The sequence below is a fragment of the Epinephelus fuscoguttatus genome, linkage group LG12, assembly GCF_011397635.1.
Source record: "Epinephelus fuscoguttatus linkage group LG12, E.fuscoguttatus.final_Chr_v1".
NCBI classification, from domain to species: Eukaryota; Metazoa; Chordata; class Actinopteri; order Perciformes; family Serranidae; genus Epinephelus; species Epinephelus fuscoguttatus.
The window spans coordinates 15,345,580-15,360,976 of record NC_064763.1 but is presented as its reverse complement, the minus strand read 5'-3'; the positions used below and the strand labels follow the sequence as shown (position 1 = coordinate 15,360,976).

The window sequence follows — 15,397 nt, the reverse complement described above, 5'->3', positions numbered from 1 at the left end:
AACCGAGTAGTATTTGGTGCTTTACATTAGTAACAACAGTTTGAAAACTTTAACCATGTGCTACGAGTTTCACCCAAGAGACATATGTGAGTCATGTACACGTTTAAGGGTGCTTTTCATAAAGCCATGGACGGGCACTTTTGATGTTGGTATTACACGCGAGGGACATAAGAAAGCAGTGGTATTTGTCAACCTGAAAGCTTCAGTGTTTGACAGCACAAATTATTTACATAAAATGATCCAAACTCTCTTCAAATATATCTGATGTGACACGTAACTGCTTACTTTTAAACTTAAGTTCTTTCTTACAGAGTTAAATTTGATACCACTGCCATGCCAGTTAGCTTAGCTTAGCATAAAGACTGGAAATAGGGGGAAACTGCTGGCCTGGCTTTGTCCAAAGGCAAAAAAGAAAAATCTGATTACCACCACTTCTTAACCTCACTGATTAACATGTCATATCTCATTTGTTGAAGAAAAAGTGTAAAGATGACAGCTTCTATTTTAACGGGTCATGGGCAGATTCCTTTGACCTTCGGACTGAGCCATGCTAGCTGTTTCCCTAGCTGCTTCAAGTCTTTATGCTAAGCTATGATAACTGTAGGCTTATATTTTATACAGACACAAACACTGGTATAGATCTTTTCGTCTAACTCGCTGCAAGAGAGCAAACGTGCATTTCCCAAAATATCAAACGTATTCCTTTAACAAAACTCCAGCAATCTGACGAGGGGTTTGATGTGAGGAGAAAAACAGTGGTTACCATGCCAGACGTTCAGCTGATAGAGGTTTAAACAAAATTGATGCACTGGACCAGTATTAGGATAATTATCAGTGATGTTAACACTGCAGCACAGGGGAGAAGTTTGGACTGGTTGTACTGAACTGGTGCTTTGTCTGAAGCTAATACACATTTTCTGAGCTCAATTGCAGCACAGTGAGGCCAAAGCCAAACAAGGACGTGTGTCATAATACTACCGTCATTGCACGGTCAACATTGCTTATGTAAAATCACTGATTGGATTGTGCAACTCTCAGGTGTTGGTTTTTATAAGGCGTTGATTTGATAATCAGTTGTTTGGGTGAATTTTCAAGCAAAATTTATAATAAATCATCTGTCTTCAGCTTCTTAAATGTGAGGGATGGCTGCTTTTTTATCACTTTAACTGAATTAGTTTTAGGTTATGGCTTTAGTTTGAAGAGAATAAGACTTTTTGACATTTAATACAGTGTATGAATAATCTGAAAAATAAACAACAGATTGATGCAACCCTGTTTTGGTTAATATTTTTAGCTGCTATAGTGTCTACAAAGTTCATGCTTGACCTCGGAGAGTGTAGTGTGAACCCCTCCCAGGTATCCTAACTTTTTCTGGAGTTTTTAGTGTGTCTCATTTTTATGAAGATATGGTTGAAAGTTCCATAAAAGGCTAGTGATTGGACCTTGAGTTTAGGGCTGAAACAATAGAAAAATATAGAATACAGAAAAATAATTAGGAACTATATTTTCAGTTTGAGTCATTTTTCAAGCAGAAATTGTTTAGAAAAATCTGTTTCCAGCCTCTCACATGAGAATGAAGATTTGCTGTTTTTCATCATCATGATTCACTGTAAAATGAGTATCTTTAGGTTTTGGACTTTAGTTTGAAGAAAACAAGACATTTAAAGACATCACTTTGGGCTGTGGGAAGTTGTGATGGGTATGTTTTTTCGTAATATTTTTATTACATATCATAGAGTGTACAATTAATCTGAAAGAAAAGGCAGATAATGCAGCCCTACTTGAGTTAAGATCCTTTTTTGGTCAGGCTGTCCTGTTTTAAGGTAAGGTAAGGTAAGGTAAACTAAATGTCCGCGAGGGGTAATTTGAGATACAGCCAGTAATCATGAGTACAACACAACGGACAATAATAACCATACAAACACACAGAATCCAGTCTCACACACTGTCAGGGGTAAATCATGGACAATTAGAGGTCACTGCTGGTTAAGATAAGGGATATCAGATGGGACAAAGGACGATCTGTAACGCTTAGTACTACATTTATGGAGGCAAAACCTTTGCCCTGATGAAAGCATCTGAAACTCAACGTGGAGGGGATGTTGAGAGTCTGAGACAATCGACCGAGCTTTGACGGTGACCCTCTCTTTATACAGATGCTGTAGGTTATTATAAGTAACACCAGTGATCTTACAGTGCAACTTGACCACTTTTTCCAAATTGTTCTTGTTTTTAAGGCTCAGATTACCAAACCAGCAATGCTAAAAAAAAAAAAAAAAAAAAAAAAATTAACGGACTCAGTAAAAGCTGAATAGAACAATTCCATGATTGTCTTGTCTACATCTATCCTATTGGTTTAACCTCAGTTTTGTTGTCTCCTTATTCCCCTGATTCTTACTTGTACGCTTTCCTTCATGTGATTGTTATTCACTTTTATAGTTCCTCCTAACATCTTTTAATGTAACAATTATGTGACACTCATTCTTCCTGGTGTGCCAATTCTCTCTGCTGCTGTGCTGAATCAATTCTCTCAAAGGGACACTTAGAGGTGTTGTCTTATCAGAGAAAAGGAAATCTTTACTGGAGCCTAAATTGGAAGAAAGCATCCAAACTAAATGCAAGAAACACACACAGCCTACTGTATTTACTTGAAGGGTACATAATGGCTCCTTTAAAGTGCTGGCACAGGCTGAAGAGCAGTAAGAGGCTTTGGCCTAAAGCTACAGCAGAGCAGCAGCAGTACTGTGGCCTGGCTGCAGGCTAAGCCCTCAGCCTCAACCCACGTTCACCTGACCCTCTTACCTCTCGACACACTTCATAAAGGTCCCCTCGTCTTTCTCCTGGTCTTTTCAGTCCTGCGTTTTTTGTGAAGGTATGAGGAGGCCCAGGAGTTGACAGACTGGATGATCAAGGTGGCACAGGTCTAGAGAATACACTGCAGGATGGAGTCTTTCTGTCTGTGCCTGCTTTGTCTGTCCTTCTTTGTTTAAAAATCTTTTTCCTGTGGTCTTCACCTTACTTACGTCCTCTCATGGTTCAAGCCTCCTGTACTCACTGTACACGGGTGAGTGTTTGCGGCCCAGTAACAGTTTGATGTCTGGGTCAGTTGACGGGGCTCTCCAGATTCTCTCACTGCGTCTCATTCATGGCTGCTGATCCTGATTAGCCGGGAGGTGGAGCCTGTTGGTGGCAGTTACAGAGACCAGCTGGGAGGTGGAGAGGTAGCTGACCCAGGTCATGACTTCAACTTGTTGCTCTGTTACCAAGATAATTTAACAACCCTAACCCTACTCCTAACCCTTTCAAGATCATTTATCACCAAATTTAAGACTGATCTTTGGACAGATGATCTTTTTCTAGTTCTAAATCGCAGAGAAATGTGCTCTGTTTCTGCCTTGCACAGATGTATGGTAACATGATAAAAACTTGATTTGATTGCAGATATTGTGTAGGAATATGGTTATCATAGTGAGTTAGGTTAATTTACATTTTGCAAACAGGTAAGAGCAAGTTTGAAGTATAAAGACAGTAAAGGTTTAGTAGTAGGCTTAAAGATTTGTGACACCATCTTGACACAAATTCAAATTCAAAACTATTAAATGACTTTTGAGAAACCCTGTTTAAAGGGTCAGCTCACAGAATGGACATTTATTCACTTACCTCTGGTGGTATCTTGCCATGCAGATGGTTTTGGTTTCATGTGTCCAGGTTCTAAGACCTCAGCCTACACCCTAAAACAAACTTGGCGAAGAAAAATGTGCTTGCAGTTCTCACACTGTTAAAAATTTTCATTTAAATTTTTAATAGCAACATTCTTTGGATAAACAACAAGGCCCATCTTGTGCCATCATCAGGTCAAAATTCAGAGCTGTCCAGTACTTTTGTATAATCACTGAATACCTGCAAAACTAACAACATTCCCATCAGCCTCAACCTCAGGGCTCTACAATAACGATTGCCAGATTGCTCGGGGCAAGTGAAACATCACACCAAGTTGATAAATCTACTAACTCACTTGTCCAACTGGATAAGTGGTAGACAGGACCTGGTCAAAACCTAGTAATTGGCTGGACTGTGTGTGAAACACTAGAGGGCTTTTAATTTTAAACAGGAAGTGGCAGCATTCACTCAGTTACAGAGTTGTTGCTCTTACAGCGCTGATCCCTAAGGAAGTAATGGAGAAAAACAACAGCAGTCAATAAACAGTACGGGTGTACACAAACACCCCCCACAGCGTGTACAGGTCTGTCAGTGCCTATTCATTTAGAAAGAGCAACAGCCAATGGGGAAACACTAACACTCATGTCATCACTCAGTCTGACCAATGGTGTAACTTCATCACTCAGTCACTTATCCACGATAACATAATACTAATATACTATAGAGGAATTCAGGCATGGGTTTACCATCCACACAACATGTTTTTTACATCAGTCCAGCGCAACAACGTGCATCTGTAGGTGATGCACATAAAATTGGAGCTGTGCACATCACTCTCAGCTCTGTATGCAAGGACAAATACATCAAATGGTGCAGTAGAAATGTTTTGGTGCAGGTAAAAATTTTTGGATGAGTTTGGTTTTAAAAGTTACATTAACCAGTGCATAAACAAAGAAAAAAAGTATCTCAAGCCCCAGATACCTACCTTACGTTGCCACTTTGGTCAGGTGTCTCTTGTAAAGAGATAAAGAGATAATGTACCTCGAGAGAATTCCTGGTCTAATAAAGATAAAAAATAATGATGACAAACCCACAAAAGGTTTTCCTGTTTTATTTCAAAGTCATGCCACAAGTTGACATTAAATACAAAAGAAAAAATAATAATTTCATATTGTAGCTATAAAATAACCACAGTGTAACCGAGAACCAAATTCAACGAACACGCATTAAAAAAAGAAAAAAGGAAAGCTCACGCTGAAAAGAACACACAGACAAGCACACAGTACAGAACATACAGCACAGCTCTCTGAAACCTAGCTATCAGTAAACATACCAGATTGGAACGCAAGGTAAAGTGGATATATAAAATTAACAAGGTTATAAAATACTGATAAAAGATACTTGTTATAAAGACCGTAGCATCTTCTAGAAGTGTCACCATGCAGTAGGTATTCCAGTTTCCAGTTAATAAACATCAGCAGAAAAATACAAGAAGAATCACAAGCTCATTCTTTTGAGTGGACAAGACTCGATCTCAGATAAAAATGTCGATGACGAGGATGCGGAAGGAATCCGGTGACTTGGTACAACATTGTCAAATTCAATACAGTACCTGGTGTAATCTGTCTGGAACCAATGTCTAGTAACATTAGACACATGCAGCAGTATCCAAGTTAACGAGGCTATAAGATCAGCAGGCAAGGAGACCTCGACTGCCATCAAGTCATTGTTCTGTCTACAAGTGACAAACGGGAAAAAAGTTTCTTAAATAAACACAAAAATAAATCACTTTTCTGCGCTCTGAATCCCACGTTTTCAGTTTTAGTCCATCTACCTTATTCCTGGTCCCATGATACCTTGTGAGTGCCATGCTCCAGGTGTCTTCCCTTTTTTGAAAGGTGTAAAAGTGGAGCAACTTTCACACCTTAACTAAGATGTGACCATACCTCAGCCTCCAACTAGTGACAGGTGGGAGGGGTACCTAAAAAGTGGTTGCTGATAACTTCCAGTAGCATATTTAGCAACTTTGTTGAAGCTTTGAGGCTTGTCGGGACAGTAATAAGTTACCTTGCCTACTTCAAAGCAAAAATAGTGTGGAAAGTTGAGCTTTAAAGTTCCACATCACATATGGTAGCAACTCACTTTTACCCAATTTTTTCACCAGATTTGCTCTGGCTCTTGAACCTGTTCCGTTCAGGATTCTTTGAAGCTTAGTGCTAGCTAGCAAACCAGTCTGCATTTCCACCAGTTTTGTGCAGAACCATTGAAATCAAGGATGTGTCACCACACAGGGCGTTGCACAATGCACAATGAAAATAGACAGCGGCTGCAAAATTGCGAATTACACTGTCAAACTGATTTTTTTTTTAAGTGGTAAAACTTGTTGATTACTAAACTTTAAGGCCCTGAGAGACCAAGCTGACAGTCAGCCATTGGTTGATGTTGGGCTGTTGATGAGTGTCTGTTGCCCTAGTCGGTGCAGTATGTCCTGCGCTGTTGCCCCTCGTTGGATCCTGTTAGCATTTTTTTGGCCAATTCAGCATGTAAAATAGACGTAGAGACAAGGGAGCCCGCCGGTGAATGAAATCACTCTGACTGGCAGTTCAGCTCAGCGCACAAAAAGAGAAACAAAAGTGAGGAAAGTAAACAAAGAGCTAAAGTCAGGAGGGAGTGAGACCAACTCGAACTTGTTACATGAGGTAAGAGTATTTTTCTTTAGCCACTGAGCTATTAAGCAAAAACATTTTGTGATGTTCAATGGCATCATTTTTTTTTTGTTCACTGGCACACGGTAAATATGCTCTGTTATTTCAGCATCGGATTATGTTGTTAATGTGCTAACTGGCTGACCAGCGTCAAGACGGTCTTGCAGTTTCCCTTTTTGAATGATGAATACAGACTGTCTGCTGGTGTGGAGTTATTTCCTCTCACGCAGGCGCAGAACATACATGCTGGTTGGTCATGAGCAGTAGTCTTTGATGTGTGTTTGTGTGCAACTTTTTGGCTGAGACAGGCAATGTGAGGCGACACAACAATCAGCTTTTGTTGCCGCTAGTTCTCTGACCGTCAGAGGTGCTGGTAGGTCATCTTTAGATAAAGGGGGCTTGTTTTTTCCCTCATTTTTCAGTCTGTATGCTAAGCTAAGTGTCTGCTGGTGGTGGCTTCATAGTTGCTGCAGAAACGAGAGTGGGATCAATCTTCTAATCTAGCTCTCGGCAAGAAAACAAATTAATGAATTTACCAAAATGTCTTCACCTTTTAGGCTTGACAGGCTGTGTTCTCACATCAGTCACTGCTCCTAAATCTCCAAGAAAATTAAAGACACCTGTAGCATACCACTAACTTTTGCAGATGCCAGTGCAGTGAAAGGAAGAACCAGAATTCACACCCATAATTAATGCAAGGGATCATGGGGCCATCAATAAATAATGCAGTTGATTCCTCTAAGTATTCTTGCTGATCACTAGAGGAAGTGGGAAAGGACAACTTCCTCTTTATAAATGAATGTCTAGAATATACTGTATAACATCCATCAAAACATGGATCCCATAATAATAACAACTGATAAGTTGCTGCTACTTTTATATACATACTGTATACTGCAGGTTACTGAATACAAAATGTTATAAAACTGGATACTGTTTCAATGCATGCAAGTGTGCAACATAAGCCTTCTACTTCACACAGTATGTTTATCAAAGTAGCAACAGCGGATTATGTTTTACAACACTCCAAGAAAAACAAAAATATATATTCTGTGATTCGTAATGGAGCGAGCAGATTTGAAGCGATTTTGCTACATGCACTGGCATTTTTTTCTTTTTCTGGATTCGTACAAAAGTCACCACCGTTGTGAGCAGTTCATCTGAAGGGTTTCATGTTCTTAAAATCTGCTTTGGCATGGCCGTGCGGAAAATATGTACAGAAAACCGACAAGCTTTGTAGCAACTGTCAAAAAACCAGTCAAGGTCCGTACACTCCAACCAAGTCTGGTTAGTCTAGTAGCTGGAGTGTTTGTGTGTATACTGTGTGTGTGTGTGTGTGTGTGTGTGTGTGTGTAGTGGTTAACAGTGAAAGCCATAACACTTTTGGCAGAGAATCACAATGTGCAACAATTACAAATGAGTAACAATAGCAATGTAATGAGAATCACTTCAAAACAAAAGAAGACATGACGTGGAGAACAACAATAAAAACAAACAGACAATAACTTCAACTGTCTTACATTTTTCAAACAGTCACATCTTTACAAAAGCATCCCTTTTCAATAGGCCCATTGTCTTTTTGGCACTGCTGTGGCACATGTGTTTGATAAGGTTTCACATTGAGCTTAACACACTGTTCGTTCCCACATTTCAGCTCCTTGCTCGTACTATTACTGTGGGATTGTGAGCGACACAGTGACTCTGAATCCCCAAATACTCCCATATATCAAAGCTGTCAGGTTGTGGGTTAGCTGTTATATTTCTGTGCCACATCCATACTCATAAAAAACACATCTAAGAAATAACACAACTGGTGGTTGCTGTAAAACCTGATGTGAAATCTCAATGTAAAATATGGTACTGGCATCAGAAGTGAAACTCTGGAATATAAAATCAGCCTCCGTCCAATCAATAAAACAGATTATGATGTAACAGTTATTAACCCGACATGGTTTAGTGATTGTTGTGTGTAATTTAAGCCAAATTAGGGTTGAAGTGTGTCTGTTAGTCTTTAGTTGATGCCTGTTTGTGCCTCTGTAGTATTACTTTTGAATTTAAATCAGAGAGCTAAGTGAAAATTTCTGGAAAATGATCTCTGAAAAATCAAGAAGGTTGTTTGAAAAATTGTACTATTTTTTAAAAGGGATTTTCAGAATCCTCCAAGACACTTCTCACCATCAGGCCCATTCTCATTCCCAACTCGTCAAATACATTGTAAGTGATTTCAGTGTCAGACACCAACGCACAAAGGCACCTTTTGTGGCGATATGATAGTCGCCGGTTGGCGGCCAGGTGGTGTCAGCTTGTAACATAGTATCAGGCGTGACATGTAACACAACAGCGTCAGCCTTTAGTGTGACATATAACATATGCGTAAGATTGACTGGGTAAGGAGCTCCCGGACCTCATTATTTTCTCAGTTTGTGGACATTTTTGGCTGCTGTTCTTCAAGTTAGCTGCTAACTGCTAGCAGCTACTTTGCTACCTTGCCATCTGTCCTGCTTATACCGACATCATTTCGGTGCTGTTATTACCTCTGATGCCGGCTTAAGGGAAAGACAACTCTGTCCCCCCAATTCCACAACTGTACTTTCTACACAGTATGGGGAGGCAGAATAACAGCGTGAGATTCTCGCCTTGAAGAGGCAATGTAAAAGGAGCCTAGGAGAGGCTGCAAATGAGATGAAAATACCCTAGGGAAAAAAGCTCGAGTTGCTCACAACAAGCAAACAAAAGGTATAACGAGAGATGTGGTGTTACCAAACATGACAGGAGCAAAATATTTTGTATCCAGATGTTAAGAAGGGGCTTTGAGGATTTTGGAAACTTCTTCAGATCAGTAGAAAGTTTTGTTGAATTACATCTTGGATTTTCAGAGATTGCAGGATATTCATTCTGTGACTCAAACGTAACAGTAAAACGTGAGAAGAACATACAGGAGCTAGTTCCACCCCCTGGTCTGTGTACTCATTTTGTGCAATACACTCCTTTGGCACCAATAATCTCTCGCATTAACCCTTCATTCCACCCTCGTTTCAAGCTGAAGTTGAACATATTCACAGTATTGACCTGGGAGGGGGGTTATAATCACACAGAAATATGTACAGTCAGTCACACATGGAAGCTGTACAATAGCTGGCCACTACGAGGCTCCACTGGTGCAGTTAGGAGTTCAGTGCCTTGCACAAGGACACTTCAGCGGTACTTAGTGAGGGTGGGAGAAGGGCTTCTTTCATTACCCACCTGGTCTGTAAATAAAAACCAGCAGCCATCCAGGCACAGGCTCACATGTCTAACCTGACACTGCTTGGCGCTACAGTTTCTAACACTGTCTGTCTGCAAGCTCACATTCTCCAAATTCAGTCCTGTTACCAAACACTTGCTTTCTTTCCCAAACAATATAAAAAATAGCACAGAGAAGATAAATAGCACCTAAATAGAAGTCGACAACTGCTGCTAATGTTCACGATGCTAGAGGCATTATGAATGCATCACTGTATTACAAGACATAACTGTTTCAAACCTGTTGATATGATCAGACCGACATGAGGTGCATTAGTGTAGACATGCTGACTGCTCAAAACTAGCATTTCCAAGACTTTTGAGATAGATAGAAAGAATAAATATATATATCAGTAACAATTGAACAGTACAATACAAGGCCATGAACATATTGGAAAATAACCCATGCAAGACACATTTATAAAGATGCTGTACACAAAGGTGTGTGTGATCAATTAAATGCCATGTGTGACAGTTCAAGTAATGGAAAAAGGCGCTGAAAAAATCAGGAAAACGGACTTGATAGTTTGACTGAGAGATTAGTTCACTAACTGTTTGTCTTACATTCAAAGGAAATGTCTTGAAAATGACTTACATTTTTAATTCTTATTATGAAAAAAATAAAAAGACAAAGACAAACCCAGAACTCAATAAAACTTGGAATGAAAAGTCTCTGTAATGATATTGCACTTTTGAAAACACATGTTGTGATTTTCTGTCTGGGCTTCTGTCACAAAAAGCCTAGGTGCTAAAGATCAATTCGATGGCCACATGATCAAGAAATGCCAAAGTTCATCAGAGATAGATAACATCATACCAGTGTTGGTTCAATATGCAAAAACCATCTGTAATCCTTCTGAAATCACTTAACACTTTGTCTCGTGTTGTTTTCCTGCCGTGGAGGCAAATCCAGGACCAAGGCGATGGCACAGGTTGTTTGACAGGACGTCTTCTCTGCTCACCCTCGTCTTTCTCTCATCCATTAAGGGTCTTTTTTCCCCTTTTAAAATTAAATAAAGTGCAAGGTGTGTGTTCCGCTAAAGGGCTCTTTTCCTTTCGGTTCACACCTCTCCTCAGAAATCATTTTCTTTTCCAGGTGGATTAACAGATATACATTCATTCATCCTCGAGCACTCCCAGACACTCGCACGCAGCACAAGACTGGAACTAGCAGGACACACACACTGTCACACACACACACACACACACACACACACACACACACACACACACACACACTCATGCTTGTTCTGTGCCAACAGCAGCAGCACAGCTGCTGCCTCTCTCTCAGGGTCACGTGGCATGAGTCCATGGCCCGGGCCAAAAGACTCAAGTCAGAGGAAGCGTCAGGCAGTGGTGTTGCCGTTAAGAGATGATGTGGCACAGGGGGTGGTGGTTTATAGCTAGGCTTGGGCCAGGCCAGGCCAGGCCAGGCCAGGCCAGGGCGGTCCGAAAGGGACTAAGAGAGCGGAGGCTCATCTTTGGTCCCATAAAGCACTTGATTATGTCAGGGTGAATCTTTGCACTCCGCTGAACTGGGGAGGTGTACACATGGAGGGGGATCAAACAACGAGGATAGCACTGTCAAAAGCACCGGCTGCTAAGCTACGACCGGAAAGATGTGCATCACAGGCAAAGAGTTTAGTTTTTAAGCCATGCAGTTTTTTTAAGATCGTCCATAGCAACCGGCAGAAAAGCGTCTCGGGGAGTTTGAAGTGGTTCTAGTGATGGAAGACGGGAGGCAAGATTTCACACGAGCGCGCTCACAGAACAACACAGAAAAGCTCTCAGTAAAGAGGGAGAGAATAGCTGCTGTTGGCTTTCCTTTTGTAAAGTCCACAATAAAAAGTGACAGACAGTGCTGCATGCTCTCCAAAGCACCGGCAAACTGGTGAAGACTTGAGGTGTCTGGGTGAGCTGACGGTGTGGGGCAATTATCCACAGGTATAAAGAGTATATGTTGTGTCAGTATATAGGAGATAGAAACTAAAACTATGAGGGGAAAAAGCAGGAACAGAAATGGAGGCTGTGCTAACACTGAAGACAGCTGATGGAGAACATAAAGAGTATTTAACTTTATTCCCCCGCCTCCTCAAGGTGGAGAGACAGACTCAACCTTAAGGCAATGCATAGCCCTTGGAAACATTGGCACATGCATGGAGAGTGCAGAAATGTCTGCATGTGTATTGTGTGTGCATGTATGAGTGTGTGTGTGTGTTTGAATATAACAATATGCAGAAAAAGAAAATAAGAAATTGTAGTTTCGGGTTGACCGATTCACTAATTTAAGCTTATATTCTGAAAAATGTGTTAAAGTGTAGCTCAGTTGTTGATCAGGCTACAAAAGCTGCAATAAAACCTACTTTGAGAACACATTTCTGAAGCAAACACTAAATAACTGATGATTTTGGCAGGAATGTGTTCAGAGATATTAAATACAAACCCCAAATATTGTCTGTGGACACTTCTCATCCAGAAATGTAGGTAAAGGCCTTAAAAAACCTTCAAAGAATTTAAATGATGAAGCAAAAGAAAAAAGGGGAAACAATAAGAGACACAAAGAGAAAAGCGCAAGCGGCAGAAAAAAAGACACAGTGAGCTCCTGCCATAGTTGGAGGATCAACGGCGGACACGACCGGCGGGCACAATTGAACGCCACCTTGTGTGTTGATCATCATAATCACACAAACGATCGCATCAGATGTTGGTGAGCGTGGTCGAGGTGATGAGGCGCACAGTGAGCGTGCCCGGGAGGTCGTTGTCCTGGCGGCTGCCCTTGTCGCGGAGGTGAAGCGTGTGCTGCTCCTGCCGCTCGTTGGGGTCGCTGAACATGATCACCTGACCCAGGAAGGTGTCCACGATCATGTTCTTGTTGTAGATCTGTTGGCCGCTCATGGGAGGAAGGCGGAGATCCGAAAGTGAAAGGAGAGGGAAGCATGAAAAGAGAAGAAAGACAAGACAAAAGGCAATAAGCAGTCACAAAAGAGAAAACCAGAGGAGAAAATACACGAGGGACAGAAGTTAAAGTTGATAGAGGGTAGATGAGGCACAGAGAGGAATAAGAGGTGCTGATGTAAAGGAGTTTTTAGGTGAAGTAACAAGTGAAAAATACTAAAACTTCTTTACATAGCATACTTCAAAGAGAATGAGCTTACATAACACTTATATTTGATTTACAAAATATAGAAAATCTCAACCAAAATCAGTGTGGAACAACAAAATTAGGGTGCTCCAGTGATAAGGATTTTTGGGGCCTTCTATTTATCACCACCACGTACTTTCATAGACAAAATTTTCTAAAGTTTTTCAACCAGCTGGAAAATTTCTTCACTGTGTTAGGGCTGCCCCCTAACAGTCAACGAACGTTAGTCAACCAGAAAGGTCATTAGTCAGCAAGATTTCACTGGTTGCTTAGTCGCAGAAAACCCCCCAAAAACAAACAAACGTGAAACTCTATCAGGAGCTGTGCCTTGTCAAAATAAATCAAAACCTATATGACTGGACCATGTGGGAATTTAATTTGAAAGGACAGACACAGGAAGTGTCCACGCTCAGCAGTCAGACAGGAGTCAGGTTAATTTCCAGGGCTGGTACCTGCAGTTATTCCACAGGCTAGTTAATAACATGTGGGGCAGGAAATCCAAAGTGTGGGATCATTTTGAGAAGGTGAAGGACGAACCCAAGGTGATATGTAAACTCATCTTCATTGGTCGACTACAAACATGACGTATCATCTGAAACATGGAAGTAGCTACATGCCCATTAGCCCACAGCGTCATTAACAGGCGGCTCGCTCAGTGTGTGACGTGCACTTGTAGATAAAATATAGGCCTATATTAATGAAGGTTCATTAGTACGCTTTTGTATTTCTCTGTAATGTAGCACAGTGTTAACAATGTTACTGATACTATTCTTTCTCACACCTTCAACTCAAACCACCAAAACATATCATTTAATCATTAAATTAATATCATAAACATGCGGGCGATAAGTTGATTAATGGACCTAAATGACGACTACTGGTCGACTAGGAATATTCTCATTGGGGGCAGGCCTACACCGTGGCATCTCTAGTTATTACATGGTAGACCTGCACCAATCGAGAAAACAGTGTCGGTCCCAATATGTACATATCGGCCAATTACCAACAATACACTTCAAATACAGTTTATTTTCCACTATGTTCATTTACGACAGTAGGATAACGTGTAAAGCTACGACTGACACTTTGCCACTGTGTGCATAATGTGTAGGCAAAGGTGGGCCTTTACTGTGAAACCAGAATATCACCTACAATAACGTTAATCTATATATGAACTCTACATACTTTTTTCAGTAGATTAAGACTTGGAGGGGTGTTTTGAAACTTTGCATGGACAGAATACATTTTGATTTCATGATAATCAATGTTTGATTACACAAGAAGTTTTAGTTTGGGGAAGTCCTTCAAGTCTGCGGTTACTGCCTCATGTTGGCTTATATACATCTTAACAAGTCTGACCAAGACAGGTTAACAGATTTTGTTTATCTTGGAAAAAATGAGCATAGAACTGACATTTATATCAGTCAACAGTCTAGGTATTAGCATTAGCGTAGGAAAAGTAAGATTGTTGCATCCCTGTCACAGGCCCAGTTTGTCTACAGAGCAGCAGATGCACATTTCTGCCTCCATTTATTGAGATACAAGAATTGCAATTTTCCAGGTCTGATTGAGTAAATGCAACATCATATTACCAATGATAATTCCCTAACAAGTGCACTTCCACGGCTTACACATATCGCCTGATATTGAGCATGTAATTGATCGGTAATGGATGTTCAGCAAATTTCCTTAGCAGCTCCACTCTCATGTGATACAGTCACACACACATGCACACACACACTCACACAGATGATGAGAGCAGGTGAGAAATATGTTGTTAGGATTCAGGAGCTGAGAGAAATAAAAATAAAAAGTGTTCAGCTGTGTAAATGACTGTTGCAGGGACAAAGTCAACACTTCCATCACAGGAACTTTCCTTTTGGAGGAACTCAGGAACTTAACCTGCATTTGGTTCCTGTGTTTTCTGCTCCTGGTGTGGTGCTACCAAAAAGTTCAGGAACTTTCAAGGTAATACACTTTGTGGAGCTGCATTTCTGTGATTGGTCAAACACAGACACCACACAACCCAAGTGCCAGACAAACCATGCAAATCATGGATATGTTACATTTGTATGTTGTTATGTACGTTGCATATAAGTTCAGATTTTATGTTTCTTTATGTTTCAACACCACTGTGGTTAATGTGTGGTGATGTTTAGGCACTTAAACCACTTGGTAATGGTGAGGAAATGATCATGTTTTGGTTTTTTACCCACTTTTGGGGGCACAAATGCAGCTGGAAATGCCGCAATATGTCCCTCTAAAGAATACCAACGTTCGGTGCACAAACACTGCTGGAAATGCTGCGCTATGTGTCACTAAGAAACATCCAGGTTCAATATACAAATGCCGCTGGAAATTCCTCGTTGTATTAGCAAAGAAACACCCAGGTTTGGTGCACAAACACCACTGGAAACGCTACGATGTGTGTTTCCAAAAAACGCACAGGTTCGATGCACAAACGCTACTGGAAATGCCATGATATGCGTCTCTAAAAAACACCCAGGTTCAGTGCATCAATTCCGCTTGAAATGCAGTGCTGGGTCGGTAAAAAACAACCAGTTTGTTTGTTGGTCTCAAATGTTAGTCTGCAGATTGGCAGCTATTT

The 15,397-nt window shown here is 40.8% G+C and overlaps 2 protein-coding genes across 2 annotated transcripts in view; both read right to left on the bottom strand.

Moving 5' to 3' along the window:
• Window positions 1-2,973, bottom strand: part of myo7ab (myosin VIIAb) — a 61,281-nt gene extending 58,308 nt beyond the window's left edge. The window contains exon 1 of the mRNA XM_049591278.1: window positions 2,803-2,973. The gene's annotated coding sequence lies outside the window, so the exon portion shown is untranslated. The remainder of the gene's footprint in view (window positions 1-2,802) is intronic.
• A 1,782-nt stretch (window positions 2,974-4,755) lies between these two features.
• The window catches only part of capn5b (calpain 5b), a 74,641-nt gene continuing 63,999 nt past the window's right edge, over window positions 4,756-15,397 (bottom strand). Inside the window, exon 13 of the mRNA XM_049591259.1 lies at window positions 4,756-12,527. Within this exon, the coding sequence (XP_049447216.1) occupies window positions 12,345-12,527 (183 nt within the window). The 3' untranslated portion in view covers window positions 4,756-12,344. The remainder of the gene's footprint in view (window positions 12,528-15,397) is intronic.